Consider the following 18,863-nt stretch of genomic DNA (forward strand, 5'->3'; position numbering starts at 1 on the left):
ACACACTGTACACACACACAGTGTACACACACACAGTGTACACACACACACTGTACACACACACACAGTGTACACACACACACACAGTGTACACACACACAGTGTACACACACACAGTGTACACACACACAGTGTACACACACACACAGTACACACACACAGTGTACACACACAGTGTACACACACAGTGTACACTGTGTGTGTACACTGTGTGTGTGTACTGTGTGTGTACTGTGTGTGTACACTGTGTGTGTACTGTGTGTGTACTGTGTGTGTACTGTGTGTGTGTACTGTGTGTGTACTCAGAGAACACTTTGGACTGAAGCACCCCAAGTACTCTGACGCTCTGCTGGACTACGGATTCTACCTTCTCAACGTGGACAACATCTGCCAGTCGGTCACCGTCTACCAGGTGATACACCAGGGGTGGACTAACGGGGGTGGACTCATGGGGTAGACTCATGGGGGTAGACTCATGGGGTGGACTCATGGGGTAGACTCATGGGGTAGACTCAGACTCATGGGGTAGACTCAGACACATGGGGTAGACTCATGGGGTAGACTCATGGGGTAGACTCAGACACATGGGGTAGACTCATGGGGTAGACTCATGGGGGTAGACTCATGGGGTAGACTCATGGGGTAGACTCATGGGGTAGACTCATGGGGTGGACTCATGGGGTGGACTCATGGGGTAGACTCATGGGGTGCACTCATGGGGTGGACTCATGGGGTGGACTCATGGGGTAGACTCATGGGGTGGACTCATGGGGTAGACTCATGGGGTGGACTCATGGGGTGGACTCATGGGGGTAGACTCATGGGGTAGACTCATGGGGTAGACTCATGGGGTGGACTCATGGGGTGGACTCATGGGGTGGACTCATGGGGTAGACTCATGGGGTGGACTCATGGGGGTAGACTCATGGGGTAGACTCATGGGGGGTAGACTCATTGGGGTAGACTCATGGGGTAGACTCATGGGGTAGACTCATGGGGTAGACTCATGGGGTAGACTCAGACTCATGGGGTAGACTCATGGGGTAGACTCATGGGGTAGACTCATGGGGTAGACTCATGGGGTAGACTCATGGGGTAGACTCATGGGGTAGACTCATGGGGTGGACTAACGGGGGTGGACTCATGGGGTGGACTAACGGGGGTAGACTCAGACTCATGGGGTAGACTCATGGGGTAGACTCATTGGGGGTAGACTCATGGGGTAGACTCATTGGGTAGACTCATGGGGTAGACTCATAGGGTAGACTCATTGGGATAGATTCATTGGGGGTAGACTCATGGGGTAGACTCATTGGGGGTAGACTCATGGGGTAGACTCATGGGGTAGACTCATGGGGTAGACTCATGGGGGGTAGACTCATTGGGGGTAGACTCATGGGGTAGACTCATGGGGTAGACTCATGGGGTAGACTCATGGGGTAGACTCATTGGGGGTAGACTCATGGGGTAGACTCATTGGGGGTAGACTCATGGGGGTAGACTCATTGGGGGTAGACTCATGGGGTAGACTCATGGGGTAGACTCATGGGGTAGACTCATTGGGGGTAGACTCATGGGGGTAGACTCATTGGGGGTAGACTCATGGGGTAGACTCAGACTCATGGGGTAGACTCATGGGGTAGACTCATGGGGTAGACTCATGGGGTAGACTCATGGGGTAGACTCATTGGGGGTAGACTCATGGGGTGGACTAACGGGGGTGGACTCATGGGGTGGACTAACGGGGGTAGACTCAGACTCATGGGGTAGACTCATGGGGTAGACTCATTGGGGGTAGACTCATGGGGTAGACTCATTGGGTAGACTCATGGGGTAGACTCATAGGGTAGACTCATTGGGATAGATTCATTGGGGGTAGACTCATGGGGTAGACTCATTGGGGGTAGACTCATGGGGTAGACTCATGGGGTAGACTCATGGGGTAGACTCATGGGGGGTAGACTCATTGGGGGTAGACTCATGGGGTAGACTCATGGGGTAGACTCATGGGGTAGACTCATTGGGGGTAGACTCATGGGGTAGACTCATTGGGGGTAGACTCATTGGGGGTAGACTCATGGGGTAGACTCATGGGGGTAGACTCATGGGGTAGACTCATTGGGGGTAGACTCATTGGGGGTAGACTCATGGGGTAGACTCATTGGGGTAGACTCATTGGGGGTAGACTCATTGGGGTAGACTCATGGGGTAGACTCATTGGGGTAGACTCATTGGGGGTAGACTCATTGGGGTAGACTCATTGGGGTAGACTCATGGGGGTAGACTCATGGGGTAGACTCATTGGGGGTAGACTCATTGGGGTAGACTCATGGGGTAGACTCATTGGGGTAGACTCATTGGGGGTAGACTCATTGGGGGTAGACTCATTGGGGGTAGACTCATGGGGGTAGACTCATTGGGGGTAGACTCATTGGGGGTAGACTCATTGGGGGTAGACTCATGGGGGTAGACTCATTGGGGGTAGACTCATTGGGGTAGACTCATTGGGGGTAGACTCATTGGGGGTAGACTCATTGGGGTAGACTCATGGGGGTAGACTCATGGGGTAGACTCATTGGGGTAGACTCATGGGGTAGACTCATTGGGGGTAGACTCATTGGGGGTAGACTCATGGGGGTAGACTCATGGGGTAGACTCATTGGGGGTAGACTCATTGGGGGTAGACTCATTGGGGTAGACTCATGGGGTAGACTCATTGGGGGTAGACTCATGGGGTAGACTCATTGGGGTAGACTCATGGGGTAGACTCATTGGGGTAGACTCATTGGGGGTAGACTCATGGGGTAGACTCATTGGGGGTAGACTCATTGGGGGTAGACTCATTGGGGGTAGACTCATTGGTGTAGACTCATTGGGGGTAGACTCATGGGGTAGACTCATTGGGGTAGACTCATTGGGTAGACTCATTGGGGTAGACTCATTGGGGGTAGACTCATGGGGTAGACTCATTGGGGGTAGACTCATGGGGTAGACTCATTGGGGGTAGACTCATTGGGGGTAGACTCATGGGGTAGACTCATTGGGGGTAGACTCATGGGGTAGACTCATGGGGGGTAGACTCATTGGGGGTAGACTCATTGGGGGTATACTCATGGGGTAGACTCATTGGGGTAGACTCATTGGGGGTAGACTCATTGGGGGTGGACTCATTGGGGGTAGACTCATGGGGGGTAGACTCATGGGGGGTAGACTCATGGGGTAGACTCATTGGGGGTAGACTCATTGGGGGTAGACTCATTGGGGGTAGACTCATTGGGGGTAGACTCATTGGGGGTGGACTCATTGGGGGTAGACTCATGGGGGGTAGACTCATGGGGGGTAGACTCATGGGGGGTAGACTCATGGGGTAGACTCATTGGGGTAGACTCATTGGGGGTAGACTCATTGGGGGTAGACTCATGGGGTAGACTCATTGGGGGTAGACTCATTGGGGGTAGACTCATTGGGGGTAGACTCATGGGGGGTAGACTCATTGGGGTAGACTCATTGGGGGTGGACTCATTGGGTAGACTCATTGGGGGTAGACTCATTGGGTAGACTCATTGGGGGTAGACTCATTGGGTAGACTCATTGGGGGTAGACTCATTGGGGTAGACTCATGGGGGGTAGACTCATTGGGGTAGACTCATTGGGGGTAGACTCATTGGGTAGACTCATTGGGGGTAGACTCATTGGGGTAGACTCATTGGGGGTGGACTCATTGGGGGTAGACTCATGGGGTAGACTCATTGGGGGTGGACTCATGGGGTAGACTCATTGGGGGTAGACTCATGGGGTAGACTCATGGGGTAGACTCATGGGGGGTAGACTCATTGGGGGTAGACTCATTGGGGGTAGACTCATTGGGGGTAGACTCATGGGGTAGACTCATTGGGGGTAGACTCATGGGGTAGACTCATGGGGGTAGACTCATGGGGTAGACTCATTGGGTAGACTCATGGGGTAGACTCATTGGGGGTAGACTCATGGGGTAGACTCATGGGGGTAGACTCATGGGGTAGACTCATTGGGGGTAGACTCATGGGGGTAGACTCATGGGGGTAGACTCATGGGGTAGACTCATTGGGGGGTAGACTCATGGGGTAGACTCATTGGGGGTAGACTCATGGGGGTAGACTCATGGGGGTAGACTCATGGGGGTAGACTCATTGGGGGGTAGACTCATGGGGTAGACTCATTGGGGGTAGACTCATTGGGGGTAGACTCATTGGGTAGACTCGTGGGGGTAGACTCATGGGGTTGACTCATTGGGGGGTAGACTCATGGGGTAGACTCATTGGGGGTAGACTCATGGGGTAGACTCATTGGGGGTAGACTCATTGGGGGTAGACCCATGGGGTAGACTCATTGGGGGTAGACTCATTGGGGTAGACTCATTGGGGGTAGACTCATTGGGGTAGACTCATTGGGGGTAGACTCATTGGGGTAGACTCATTGGGGGTAGACTCATTGGGGGTAGACTCATTGGGGGTAGACTCATTGGGGGTAGACTCATTGGGGGTAGACTCATTGGGGGTAGACTCATTGGGGGTAGACTCATTGGGGATAGACTCATTGGGGGTAGACTCATTGGGGGTAGACTCATGGGGTGGACTCATTGGGGGTAGACTCATGGGGTAGACTCATGGGGTAGACTCATGGGGTAGACTCATTGGGGGTAGACTCATTGGGGGTAGACTCATTGGGGTAGACTCATTGGGGGTAGACTCATTGGGGGTAGACTCATTGGGGGTAGACTCATTGGGGTAGACTCATTGGGGGTAGACTCATTGGGGTAGACTCATTGGGGGTAGACTCATTGGGGGTAGACTCATTGGGGTAGACTCATGGGGTAGACTCATTGGGGGTAGACTCATTGGGGGTAGACTCATTGGGGGTAGACTCATGGGGTAGACTCATGGGGTAGACTCATGGGGTAGACTCATGTGGTAGACTCATTGGGGTAGACTCATGGGGTAGACTCATTGGGTAGACTCATTGGGTAGACTCATGGGGGTAGACTCATTGGGGGTAGACTCATTGGGGGTAGACTCATGGGGGTAGACTCATTGGGGGTAGACTCATGGGGTAGACTCATGGGGTAGACTCATGGGGGTAGACTCATTGGGGGTAGACTCATGGGGTAGACTCATTGGGGGTAGACTCATTGGGGGTAGACTCATTGGGGTAGACTCATTGGGTAGACTCATGGGGGTAGACTCATTGGGGGTAGACTTATGGGGTAGACTCATTGGGGTAGACTCATGGGGGTAGACTCATGGGGTAGACTCATGGGGTAGACTCATTGGGGGTAGACTCATTGGGGGTAGACTCATTGGGGGTAGACTCATGGGGGTAGACTCATGGGGGTAGACTCATTGGGGGTAGACTCATTGGGGGTAGACTCATGGGGTAGACTCATTGGGGGTAGACTCATTGGGGGTAGACTCATTGGGGTAGACTCATTGGGGGTAGACTCATTGGGGGTAGACTCATTGGGGGTAGACTCATTGGGGGTAGACTCATTGGGGTAGACTCATGGGGGGTAGACTCATTGGGGGTAGACTCATTGGGGGTAGACTCATGGGGGGTAGACTCATTGGGGGTAGACTCATTGGGGGTAGACTCATTGGGGGTAGACTCATGGGGTAGACTCATTGGGGTAGACTCATTGGGGGTAGACTCATTGGGGGTAGACTCATGGGGTAGACTCATTGGGGGTAGACTCATTGGGGTAGACTCATTGGGGGTAGACTCATTGGGTAGACTCATTGGGGGTAGACTCATTGGGGGTAGACTCATTGGGGGTAGACTCATGGGGTAGACTCATGGGGGTAGACTCATGGGGTAGACTCATTGGGGGTAGACTCATTGGGGGTAGACTCATGGGGTAGACTCATTGGGGGTAGACTCATTGGGGGTAGACTCATGGGGTAGACTCATTGGGGTAGACTCATGGGGGGTAGACTCATTGGGGGTAGACTCATTGGGGTAGACTCATTGGGGGTAGACTCATTGGGGTAGACTCATTGGGGGTAGACTCATGGGGGGTAGACTCATGGGGGGTAGACTCATTGGGGGTAGACTCATTGGGGTAGACTCATTGGGGGTAGACTCATTGGGGGTAGACTCATTGGGGGTAGACTCATTGGGGTAGACTCATTGGGGTAGACTCATTGGGTAGACTCATTGGGGGTAGACTCATTGGGGTAGACTCATTGGGGTAGACTCATTGGGGGTAGACTCATTGGGGTAGACTCATTGGGGGTAGACTCATTGGGGGTAGACTCATTGGGGGTAGACTCATTGGGGGTAGACTCATTGGGGGTAGACTCATTGGGGGTAGACTCATTGGGTAGACTCATTGGGGGTAGACTCATGGGGGTAGACTCATTGGGGGTAGACTCATTGGGGTAGACTCATTGGGGGTAGACTCATTGGGTAGACTCATTGGGGGTAGACTCATTGGGGGTAGACTCATTGGGGGTAGACTCATTGGGTAGACTCATTGGGGGTAGACTCATTGGGGGTAGACTCATTGGGGGTGGACTCATTGGGGGTAGACTCATTGGGGGTAGACTCATTGGGGGTAGACTCAGACTCATTGGGGGTAGACTCATTGGGGGTAGACTCATTGGTTAGACTCATTGGGGGTAGACTCATTGGGGGTAGACTCATTGGGGGTGGACTCATTGGGGGTAGACTCATTGGGGGTAGACTCATTGGGGGTAGACTCAGACTCATTGGGGGTAGACTCATTGGGGGTAGACTCATTGGGTAGACTCAGACTCATTGGGGGTAGACTCATTGGGGGTAGACTCATTGGGTAGACTCATTGGGGGTAGACTCATGGGGGTAGACTCATTGGGGGTAGACTCATTGGGGGTAGACTCATTGGGGGTAGACTCATTGGGGGTAGACTCATTGGGGGTAGACTCATTGGGGGTAGACTCATTGGGGGTGGACTCATTGGGGGTAGACTCATTGGGGGTAGACTCATTGGGGGTAGACTCATTGGGGGTAGACTCAGACTCATTGGGGGTAGACTCATTGGGGGTAGACTCATTGGGTAGACTCATTGGGGGTAGACTCATTGGGGGTGGACTCATTGGGGGTGGACTCATTGGGGGTAGACTCATTGGGGGTAGACTCATTGGGGGTAGACTCATTGGGGGTAGACTCAGACTCATTGGGGGTAGACTCATTGGGGGTAGACTCATTGGGTAGACTCAGACTCATTGGGGGTAGACTCATGGGGTAGACTCAGACTCACGGGGGGTGGACTCACGCGGGTAGACTCACGGGTTAGACTCATGGGTGGTGGACCTCCACAAGGGTGGACAATCACAAGGGTGGACAATCACCCTCCTCCCCCCAGGCTGCGCTGGACATCCGCCAGTCGGTGTTTGGGGGCAACAACATCCACGTTGCGATCGCCCACGAAGACTTGGCCTACTCTTCCTACGTCCACCAGTACAGCTCGGGCAAGTTCGACAACGCCCTGTGAGTGCGAGTCACCCGCTGGTGTAGTCACCCCGCAGATCCACCCCTCACCACGCTCGCCCCCACCACCATGCTCATCACTCACGCGCTCGTCACACGCTCACCACTCACGCTCACCCCGCACGCTCACCCCGCACGCTCACCCACCACGCTCTCACGCCCTGTGAGTACGAGTCACCCGCTGGTGTAGTCACCCCGCAGATCCACCCCTCACCACGCTCACCCACACCACGCTCATCACTCACGCTCTCACCCACCACGCTCACCCACACCACGCTCATCACTCACGCTCTCACCCACCACGCTCACCCCGCACGCTCACCCACCACGCTCTCACGCCCTGTGAGTACGAGTCACCCGCTGGTGTAGTTACCCCGCAGATCCACCCCTCACCACGCTCACCCACACCACGCTCATCACTCACGCGCTCATCACGCTCTCACCACTCACACCCACCACTCACCACCCTCACTCACCACTCACACCCACCACTCACACTCACCACTCACACTCACCACTCACGCTCGCCCGCCACGCTCACCCCTCACGCGCTCACCCCCCACGCGCTCACCCGCCACGCTCACCACTCAGGCAAACCACTCACGCTCACCCCCACTCACTCCACTCACCCCCCTCACTCACCCGTCACACTCACCACTCACGCGCTCACCCCCCACACTCACCACTCACGCTCACCACTCACCCCCCTCACTCACCCGTCACACTCACCACTCACGCTCACCACTCACACCAACCACTCACGCTCACCCCCCACTCACTCCACTCATCCCCCTCACTCACCCGTCACACTCACCACTCACGCGCTCACTCACTCACGCTCACCACTCACGCTCACCCGCCACGCTCACCCCTCACGCACACCCGCCACGCTCACCCCCCTCTGCCCCCACTCACCCCCACGCTCACCCCCCACTCACCCCCCACGCTCACCCCCCTCTCCCCCCCTCTCCTCCACTCACCCCCACTCACCCCCCACTCACTCACCCCCCATGTTCACCGCTCACCCCCACGCTCACCCCCCACGCTCACCCCCCACGCTCACCCCCCACGCTCACCCCCACGCTCACCCCCCACGCTCACCCCCCACGCTCACCCCCCCACGCTCACCCCCCCCCTCTCCTCCCCCTCTCCGCCCCCTCTCCCCCCTCTCCACTCACGGCAGGTTCCACGCTGAGCGAGCCATCGACATCATCACACGCATCCTGCCAGACGACCACCTGCTGCTCGCATCCTCCAAGAGGGTCAAAGGTGGGGGCGGGGGGGGGGGTGACACTCACCTGCTCACTCACTCACTTAGTCACTCACTCACCCACTCACTCACTCACCCACTCACTCACTCGCTCAGTCACTCACTCATCCACTCACTCACTCAGACTATCACTCACCCACTCACTCACTCACTCATCCACTCACTCACTCACTCAGTCACTCTCTCATCCACTCACTCACTCAGTCAATCACTCACACACCCACTCACCCACTCAGCCACTCACTCACTCACTCAGTCACTCACTCAGTCACTCACTCACCTGCTCACTCACTCAGTCACCCACCCACTCACCCACTCACTCAGCCGCTCACTCACCCACTCACCCGCTCACTCACCCACTCACCCGCTCACTCACCTACTCACTAATCCACTCAGTCACTCACTCACTCAGTCACTCAGTCAGTCACTCACTCACCCGCTCACTCACTCACCCACTCACTCAGCCGCTCACTCACCCACTCACCCGCTCACTCACCCACTCACCCGCTCACTCACCTACTCACTAATCCACTCAGTCACTCACTCACTCAGTCACTCAGTCAGTCACTCACTCACCCGCTCACTCACTCACCCACTCACTCAGCCGCTCACTCACCCACTCACCCGCTCACTCACCCACTCACCCGCTCACTCACCTACTCACTAATCCACTCAGTCACTCACTCACTCAGTCACTCAGTCAGTCACTCACTCACCCGCTCACTCACTCACCCACTCACTCAGCCGCTCACTCACCCACTCACCCGCTCACTCACCCACTCACCCGCTCACTCACCTACTCACTAATCCACTCAGTCACTCACTCACTCAGTCACTCAGTCAGTCACTCACTCACCCGCTCACTCACTCACTGTGTGAGTGAGTGAGTGTGAGTGAGTGTGTGGCCTCTCTTGATGCAGCTAATCTGGCTGTGACGGTCCCACCTGATGACGGAGACTTGTGTTGCCTCCGAAACGTCGTCGTGATTTTTATTAATTTTATTAATTTTAATTTCTATTTTCACGAAAGCTTCAAATCTAGAATTTGCCTTTGTTGTTGTTGTCATCATCGTTGTTGTTGTTGTCATCGTTGTTGTTGTTGTCGTTGTTGTTGTCATCATCGTTGTTGTTGTTGTTGTCATCGTCGTCATCATCGTCGTTGTTGTTGTCATCATCGTTGTTGTTGTTGTCATCGTCGTCATCATCGTTGTTGTTGTTGTTGTCATCATCGTCGTTGTTGTTGTTGTTGTCATCATCGTTGTTGTTGTTGTTGTCATCGTCGTCATCATCGTTGTTGTTGTTGTTGTCATCGTCGTCATCATCGTTGTTGTTGTTGTTGTCATCGTCGTCATCATCGTCGTCATCATCGTTGTTGTTGTTGTTGTCATCGTTGTTGTCATCGTCGTTGTTGTCGTCATCGTCGTTGTTGTCATCATCGTTGTTGTTGTTGTTGTTGTCATCATCGTTGTTGTTGTTGTTGTCATCGTTGTTGTTGTTGTTGTCATCGTTGTTGTCATTGTCGTTGTTGTCGTCATCGTCGTTGTTGTTGTTGTTGTCATCATCGTCGTTGTTGTTGTTATCGTTGTTGTTGTCGTCATCGTCGTTGTTGTTGTTGTCGTCATCGTCGTTGTTGTTGTTGTCATCATCGTCGTTGTTGTTGTCGTCATCGTTGTCGTTGTTGTTGTCATCATCGTTGTTGTTGTTGTGGTCATCGTCGTCATCATCGTCGTCATCATCGTCGTTGTTGTTGTCATCATCGTTGTTGTTGTTGTGGTCATCGTCGTCATCATCGTCGTCATCATCGTCGTTGTTGTTGTCATCGTCGTTGTTGTTGTTGTGGTCATCGTCGTCATCATCGTTGTTGTTGTTGTTGTTGTCATCATCGTTGTTGTTGTTGTGGTCATCGTCGTCATCATCGTCGTCGTCATCGTCGTTGTTGTTGTCATCGTCGTTGTTGTCGTTGTTGTTGTCGTCATCGTCGTTGTTGTTGTCATCATCGTCGTTGTTGTTGTCATCATCGTTGTTGTTGTTGTTGTCATCGTCGTCATCATCGTCGTCGTCATCGTCGTTGTTGTTGTCATCGTTGTTGTTGTTGTGTTCAGCGTTGATCCTGGAGGAGATCGCCATCGACTGCCACAACAAGGAGACGGAGGCGCGTCTGCTGCAGGAGGCGCACGAGCTGCACCTGTCGTCGCTGCACCTCGCCAAGAAAGCCTTCGGCGAGTTCAACGTGCAGACGGCCAAACACTACGGCAACCTGGGCCGCCTGTACCAGTCGATGCGCAAGTACAAGGTGAGAGGGGGGGGGGAGAGAGACACGGGGGAGAGAGAGAGACACGGGGAGAGAGAGAGACACGGGGAGAGAGACATGGGGAGTGAGAGAGACACACGGGGAGAGAGACAAACACTACGGCAACCTGGGCCGCCTGTACCAGTCGATGCGCAAGTACAAGGTGAGGGGGGGGGGGGAGAGACACGGGGAGTGAGAGAGAGACACGGGGAGAGAGACACGGGGTGAGAGAGAGAGACACGGGGAGAGAGAGAGACACGGGGAGAGAGACACGGGGTGAGAGAGACACGGGGAGTGAGAGAGACACGGGGAGAGAGAGAGACACGGGGAGAGAGAGAGACACGGGGAGAGAGACACGGGGTGAGAGAGAGAGACACGGGGAGAGAGACAAACACTACGGCAACCTGGGCCGCCTCTACCAGTCGATGCGCAAGTACAAGGTGAGGGGGGGGGGGGGGGAGAGACGCGGGGAGTGAGAGAGAGAGACACGGGGAGACGCGGGGAGACGTGGGGAGAGAGACGCAGGGAGAGAGACGCGGGGAGAGAGACGCGGGGAGACGTGGGGAGAGAGACGCGGGGAGAGAGACGCGGGGAGAGAGACACGGGGAGTGAGACGTGGGGAGAGAGACGCGGGGAGAGAGACGCGGGGAGAGAGAGAGACACGGGGTGAGAGAGACACGGGGAGACGCGGGGAGTGGGGAGAGAGACACGGGGAGAGAGAGACACGGGGAGAGAGACAAACACTACGGCAACCTGGGCCGCCTCTACCAGTCGATGCGCAAGTACAAGGTGAGGGGGGGGGGGGGAGAGACACGGGGAGAGAGACACGGGAAGACGTGGGGAGAGAGACACTGGGCCTCCCCTAGGTCGACTCAGCCTCAAATGAGTACCTGCTGCAGTGTGTAAACATCGCTAGCACTGGGGAGACAAAGGCGGCCGGGCGTGGTGCTGGCCACCCCACCCCCCTCGTGTGCCACAGTGCCGGCCTTCATAGGTGCTACTCGCTAACAGCACTTGCCCCTACAGTCTGTGAAGGCTACACGGGGGATCTTTGTATCTTTGTGCGTGACTGTGTGTGTGTGTGACTGTGTGTGTGTGTGACTGTGTGTGTGTGAGACTGTGTGTGTGTGTGTGACTGTGTGTGTGTGTGACTGTGTGTGTGTGACTGTGTGTGTGTGTGACTGTGTGTGTGTGTGTGTGACTGTGTGTGTGTGACACTGTGTGTGTGTGTGACTGTGTGTGTGTGACTGTGTGTGTGTGACACTGTGTGTGTGTGTGACTGTGTGTGTGTGACTGTGTGTGTGTGTGACTGTGTGTGTGTGACTGTGTGTGTGTGACTGTGTGTGTGTGTGACTGTGTGTGTGTGACTGTGTGTGTGTGACTGTGTGTGTGTGACACTGTGTGTGTGACTGTGTGTGTGTGACTGTGTGTGTGTGACACTGTGTGTGTGTGTGACTGTGTGTGTGTGACTGTGTGTGTGTGTGACACTGTGTGTGTGTGTGACTGTGTGTGTGTGTGACTGTGTGTGTGTGTGACTGTGTGTGTGTGTGACTGTGTGTGTGTGTGTGACTGTGTGTGTGTGTGTGACTGTGTGTGTGTGACTGTGTGTGTGTGTGACTGTGTGACTGTGTGTGTGGCTGTGTGACTATGTGTGTGACTGTCTGTGTGTGTCTGTGTCTGTGTGTGTGACTGTGTGTGTGTGACTGTGTCTGTGTGTGTGTGAGACTGACTGTGACTGTGTGTGTGTGTGACTGTGTGTGTGTACACTGTGTGTCTGTGTGACTGTGTGTGTCTGTGTGCGACTGTGTGTGTGTGTGTACACTCTGTGTGACTGTGTGTCTGTGTGTCTGTGTGTGACTGACTGTCTGTATGACTGTGTGTGTGTGACTGTGTCTGTGTGTGTCTGTGTGTGTGTGACTGTGTGTGTGACTGTGTGTGTGACTGTGTGACTGTGTGTGTGACTGTGTGACTGTGTGACTGTGTGACTGTGTGTGTGACTGTGTGACTGTGTGTGTGACTGTGTGACTGTGTGACTGTGTGTGTGACTGTGTGACTGTGTGACTGTGTGTGACTGTGTGACTGTGTGACTGTGTGACTGTGTGTGTGACTGTGTGTGTGACTGTGTGACTGTGTGTGTGACTGTGTGACTGTGTGACTGTGTGTGTGACTGTGTGACTGTGTGTGTGACTGTGTGACTGTGTGTGTGACTGTGTGACTGTGTGTGTGACTGTGTGACTGTGTGTGACTGTGTGTGTGACTGTGTGTGTGACTGTGTGTGACTGTGTGTGTGACTGTGTGACTGTGTGACTGTGTGTGTGACTGTGTGACTGTGTGACTGTGTGTGTGACTGTGTGACTGTGTGTGTGACTGTGTGACTGTGTGTGTGACTGTGTGACTGTGTGACTGTGTGACTGTGTGACTGTGTGTGTGACTGTGTGACTGTGTGACTGTGTGACTGTGTGACTGTGTGTGTGACTGTGTGACTGTGTGACTGTGTGTGTGACTGTGTGACTGTGTGACTGTGTGTGTGACTGTGTGACTGTGTGTGTGACTGTGTGACTGTGTGACTGTGTGACTGTGTGACTGTGTGTGTGACTGTGTGACTGTGTGACTGTGTGACTGTGTGACTGTGTGACTGTGTGACTGTGTGTGTGACTGTGTGACTGTGTGACTGTGTGTGTGTGACTGTGTCTGTGTGTGTCTGTGTGTGTGTGACTGTGTCTGTGTGACTGTGTGTGACTGTGTGTGTGACTGTGTGTGTGACTGTGTGTGTGACTGTGTGACTGTGTGACTGTGTGACTGTGTGACTGTGTGACTGTGTGTGTGACTGTGTGACTGTGTGACTGTGTGTGTGACTGTGTGACTGTGTGACTGTGTGTGTGACTGTGTGACTGTGTGTGTGACTGTGTGACTGTGTGACTGTGTGACTGTGTGACTGTGTGTGACTGTGTGTGACTGTGTGATTGTGTGACTGTGTGTGACTGTGTGACTGTGTGACTGTGTGACTGTGTGTGTGACTGTGTGACTGTGTGTGTGACTGTGTGTGTGACTGTGTGTGTGACTGTGTGACTGTGTGACTGTGTGTGTGACTGTGTGACTGTGTGACTGTGTGTGTGACTGTGTGACTGTGTGTGTGACTGTGTGACTGTGTGTGTGACTGTGTGACTGTGTGTGTGACTGTGTGACTGTGTGACTGTGTGACTGTGTGACTGTGTGTGTGACTGTGTGACTGTGTGTGTGACTGTGTGACTGTGTGACTGTGTGTGTGACTGTGTGACTGTGTGACTGTGTCTGTGTGTGTGACTGTGTGACTGTGTCTGTCTGTGTGTGTGACTGTGTGACTGTGTGACTGTGTGACTGTGTCTGTCTGTGTGTGTGACTGTGTGACTGTGTGACTGTGTGACTGTGTGTGTGACTGTGTGACTGTGTGACTGTGTCTGTCTGTGTGTGTGACTGTGTGACTGTGTGTGTGACTGTGTGACTGTGTGACTGTGTGTGTGACTGTGTGACTGTGTGTGTGACTGTGTGACTGTGTGTGTGGCTGTGTGACTGTGTGACTGTGTGACTGTGTGACTGTGTGTGTGACTGTGTGTCTGTGTGACTGTGTGACTGTGTGACTGTGTGTGACTGTGTGACTGTGTGACTGTGTGTGTGACTGTGTGACTGTGTGTGTGTGTGTGTGACTGTGTGACTGTGTGTGTCTGTGTGTGTCTGTGTGTGTCTGTGTGTGTGACTGTGTGACTGTGTGTGTGACTGTGTGTCTGTGTGTGTGACTGTGTGTGTGACTGTGTGACTGTGTGTGTGACTGTGTGACTGTGTGACTGTGTGACTGTGTGTGTGACTGTGTGACTGTGTGCCTGTGTGACTGTGTGACTGTGTGACTGTGTGACTGTGTGACTGTGTGACTGTGTGACTGTGTGCCTGTGTGACTGTGTGACTGTGTGCCTGTGTGACTGTGTGTGTGACTGTGTGTGTGACTGTGTGCCTGTGTGACTGTGTGACTGTGTGACTGTGTGTGTGACTGTGTGACTGTGTGACTGTGTGACTGTGTGTGTGACTGTGTGACTGTGTGTCTGTGTGTGTGACTGTGACTGTGTGTGTGACTGTGTGCCTGTGTGACTGTGTGTGTGACTGTGTGACTGTGTGTGTGACTGTGTGACTGTGTGACTGTGTGACTGTGTGTGTCTGTGTGTGTGACTGTGTGACTGTGTGACTGTGTGTGTGACTGTGTGACTGTGTGTGTGACTGTGTGACTGTGTGACTGTGTGACTGTGTGACTGTGTGTGTGACTGTGTGTGTGACTGTGTGACTGTGTGTGTCTGTGTGTGTGACTGTGTGACTGTGTGACTGTGTGTGTGACTGTGTGACTGTGTGACTGTGTGTGTGACTGTGTGACTGTGTGACTGTGTGTGTGACTGTGTGACTGTGTGACTGTGTGTGTGACTGTGTGTGTGACTGTGTGACTGTGTGACTGTGTGTGTGACTGTGTGACTGTGTGTCTGTGTGTGTGACTGTGTGTGTGACTGTGTGTGTGACTGTGTGACTGTGTGTCTGTGTGTGTCTGTGTGTGTGACTGTGTGTGTGACTGTGTGACTGTGTGACTGTGTGACTGTGTGACTGTGTGACTGTGTGACTGTGTGACTGTGTGACTGTGTGACTGTGTGACTGTGTGTGACTGTGTGACTGTGTGTGTCTGTGTGTGTCTGTGTGTGTCTGTGTGTGACTGTGTGACTGTGTGACTGTGTGTGTCTGTGTGACTGTGACTGTGTGACTGTGTGACTGTGTGTGTGACTGTGTGACTGTGTGTGTCTGTGTGTGTGACTGTGACTGTGTGACTGTGACTGTGTGACTGTGTGACTGTGTGACTGTGTGTGTGACTGTGTGACTGTGTGACTGTGTGTGTGACTGTGTGTGTCTGTGTGTGTGACTGTGTGACTGTGTGACTGTGTGTGTGACTGTGTGACTGTGTGTGTCTGTGTGTGTCTGTGTGTGTCTGTGTGTGACTGTGTGACTGTGTGACTGTGTGTGTGACTGTGTGACTGTGTGACTGTGTGTGTGACTGTGTGACTGTGTGACTGCGTGTCTGTGTGTGTGACTGTGTGTGTGACTGTGTGACTGTGTGTGTGACTGTGTGACTGTGTGTGACTGTGTGTGTGACTGTGTGACTGTGTGTGTGACTGTGTGACTGTGTGTGACTGTGTGTGTGTGTGACTGTGTGACTGTGTGTGTGACTGTGTGTGTGACTGTGTGTGTGACTGTGTGTGTGACTGTGTGACTGTGTGACTGTGTGTGTCTGTGTGTGTGACTGTGTGTGTGTCTGTGTGTGTCTGTGTGTGTCTGTGTGTGTGACTGTGTGTGTGACTGTGTGACTGTGTGTGTCTGTGTGTGTCTGTGTGTGACTGTGTGACTGTGTGACTGTGTGTGTGACTGTGTGTGTGACTGTGTGACTGTGTGACTGTGTGTGTGACTGTGTGACTGTGTGACTGCGTGTCTGTGTGTGTGACTGTGTGTGTGACTGTGTGACTGTGTGTGTGACTGTGTGACTGTGTGTGACTGTGTGTGTGACTGTGTGTGTGTGTGACTGTGTGACTGTGTGTGTGACTGTGTGTGTGACTGTGTGACTGTGTGTGTGACTGTGTGACTGTGTGTGTGTGTGTGACCTGTGTGTGTGTGTGACTGTGTGTGTGACTGTGTGACTGTGTGTCGTCTGTGGTGTGTGCAGGAGGCCGAGGAGATGCACGTCAAGGCCATCCAGATCAAGGAGCAGCTGCTGGGCGATGAGGACTACGAGGTGGCTCCTGTCCGTGGGTCACCTGGCGTCACTCTACAACTACGACATGCACCTCTACGACGACGCAGAACGCCTCTACCTGAGGTCCATCGCCATCGGTACACACACAGCTACAGCTACAGCTACACACACAGCTACAGCTACACACACACAGCTACACACACAGCTACAGCTACACACACAGCTACACACACAGCTACACACACAGCTACACACACACAGCTACACACCACAGCTACACACACAGCTACACACACACAGCTACACACACAGCTACACACACAGCTACACACACAGCTACACACACAGCTACACACACAGCTACACACACACAGCTACACACACACAGCTACACACACACAGCTACACACACACAACTACACAACACACAGCTACACCCACACAGCTACACACACACAGCTACACACACACAGCTACACACACACACAGCTAAACACACACAGCAACACACACACAGCTACACACACAGCTACACACACACAAGCTACACACACAGCTACACACACAGCTACTCACACACAGCTACACACACAGCTACACACACACACAGCTACACACACACACAGCTACACACACACACAGCTACACACACACAGCTACACACACAGCTACACACACACACAGCTACACACACACACAGCTACACACACAGCTACAACACACACACAGCTACACCCGGCCAGGTACGGCTACCCATTTGCGACCCTGGTGCGGCCGGGTACGGGTAAGGAATCAAAACCCGTTTTGCGACCTCTGGTTGGTGGGTGAGTAAGTGGGTGAGTGTGTGGGTGAGTGAGTGGGTGAGTGTGTGGGTGAGTGAGTGGGTGAGTGAGTGGGTGAGTGAGTGGGTGAGTGAGTGGGTGAGTGAGTGGGTGAGTGAGGTGAGTGGGTGAGTGAGTGAGTGGGTGAGTGAGTGGGTGAGTGAGTGGGTTCGTGAGTGAGTGGGTGAGTGAGTGAGTGGGTGAGTGAGTGAGTGGGTGGGTGAGTGAGTGAGTGGGTGGGTGAGTGACTGAGTGGGTGAGTGAGTGGGTGGGTGAGTGAGTGAGTGAGTGGGTGAGTGAGTGGGTGAGGTGAGTAGGGTGAGTGAGTGGGTTCGTGAGTGAGTGGGTGAGTGAGTGAGTGGGTGAGTGAGTGAGTGGGTGGGTGAGTGAGTGAGTGGGTGGGTGAGTGACTGAGTGGGTGAGTGAGTGGGTGGGTGAGTGAGTGATTGGGTGAGTGAGTGAGTGGGTGAGTGAGTGAGTGGGTGAGTGAGTGGGTGAGTGAGTGGGTTCGTGAGTGAGTGGGTTCGTGAGTGAGTGGGTGGGTGAGTGAGTGAGTGGGTGGGTGAGTGAGTGAGTGAGTGGGTGAGTGAGTGAGTGAGTGAGTGGGTGAGTGAGTGAGTGGGTGAGTGAGTGGTGAGTGGGTGAGTGAGTGAGTGAGTGAGTGAGTGGGTGAGTGGGTGAGTGAGTGAGTGAGTGAGTGGGTGAGTGGGTGAGTGAGTGAGTGGGTGAGCGAGTGGGTGAGTGAGTGGGGTGGGTGAGTGGGTGAGTGAGTGGGTGAGCGTGTGGGTGAGTGAGTGGGTGGGTGAGTGGGTGGGTGGGTGAGTGAGTGAGTGGGTGAGCGAGTGGGTGAGTGGTGAGAGTGGGTGAGTGATTTAGCCGCTGTGGTGGCTACAGACGCCATGAGGGGAGAGGCCAATCGGAATTGGCCCTCCTCCCCCAACGGCACTGCCCACCACAGCGTTGCCCGTCCGGCACCACGAGGAGGTAGGGGGTTGTTTTTGCCGGACACCACCACCGCCCACCCACCACCACCGCCGCCACCACCAACACCACCACCGCCACCACTACCACCAACCGCACCTGCCACCACCGCCACAACCGCCACCACCACTACCACCACCGCCACCACCACCGCCAACACCAACACCACCACCGCCAACACCACCACCACCGTCGCCACCGCCACGACCACCATTAACCCCACCCACCCCTCACCCACCCGCCCCTC

At 54.1% G+C, this 18,863-nt stretch overlaps 1 protein-coding gene across 1 annotated transcript in view; it reads left to right on the plus strand.

The window, feature by feature from the left end:
* LOC144952993 (amyloid protein-binding protein 2-like) overlaps positions 1–18,863 on the plus strand; it is a 69,556-nt gene that overhangs the window by 25,783 nt on the left and 24,910 nt on the right. The window contains 6 exon segments of the mRNA XM_078883476.1: positions 307–412; positions 7,379–7,503; positions 8,687–8,772; positions 10,875–11,065; positions 16,785–16,859; positions 16,861–16,951. Coding sequence (XP_078739602.1) covers positions 307–412; positions 7,379–7,503; positions 8,687–8,772; positions 10,875–11,065; positions 16,785–16,859; positions 16,861–16,951 — 674 coding nt within the window.

The sequence above is a fragment of the Lampetra fluviatilis genome, chromosome 71, assembly GCF_964198595.1.
Source record: "Lampetra fluviatilis chromosome 71, kcLamFluv1.1, whole genome shotgun sequence".
Classification (NCBI taxonomy): Eukaryota; Metazoa; Chordata; class Hyperoartia; order Petromyzontiformes; family Petromyzontidae; genus Lampetra; species Lampetra fluviatilis.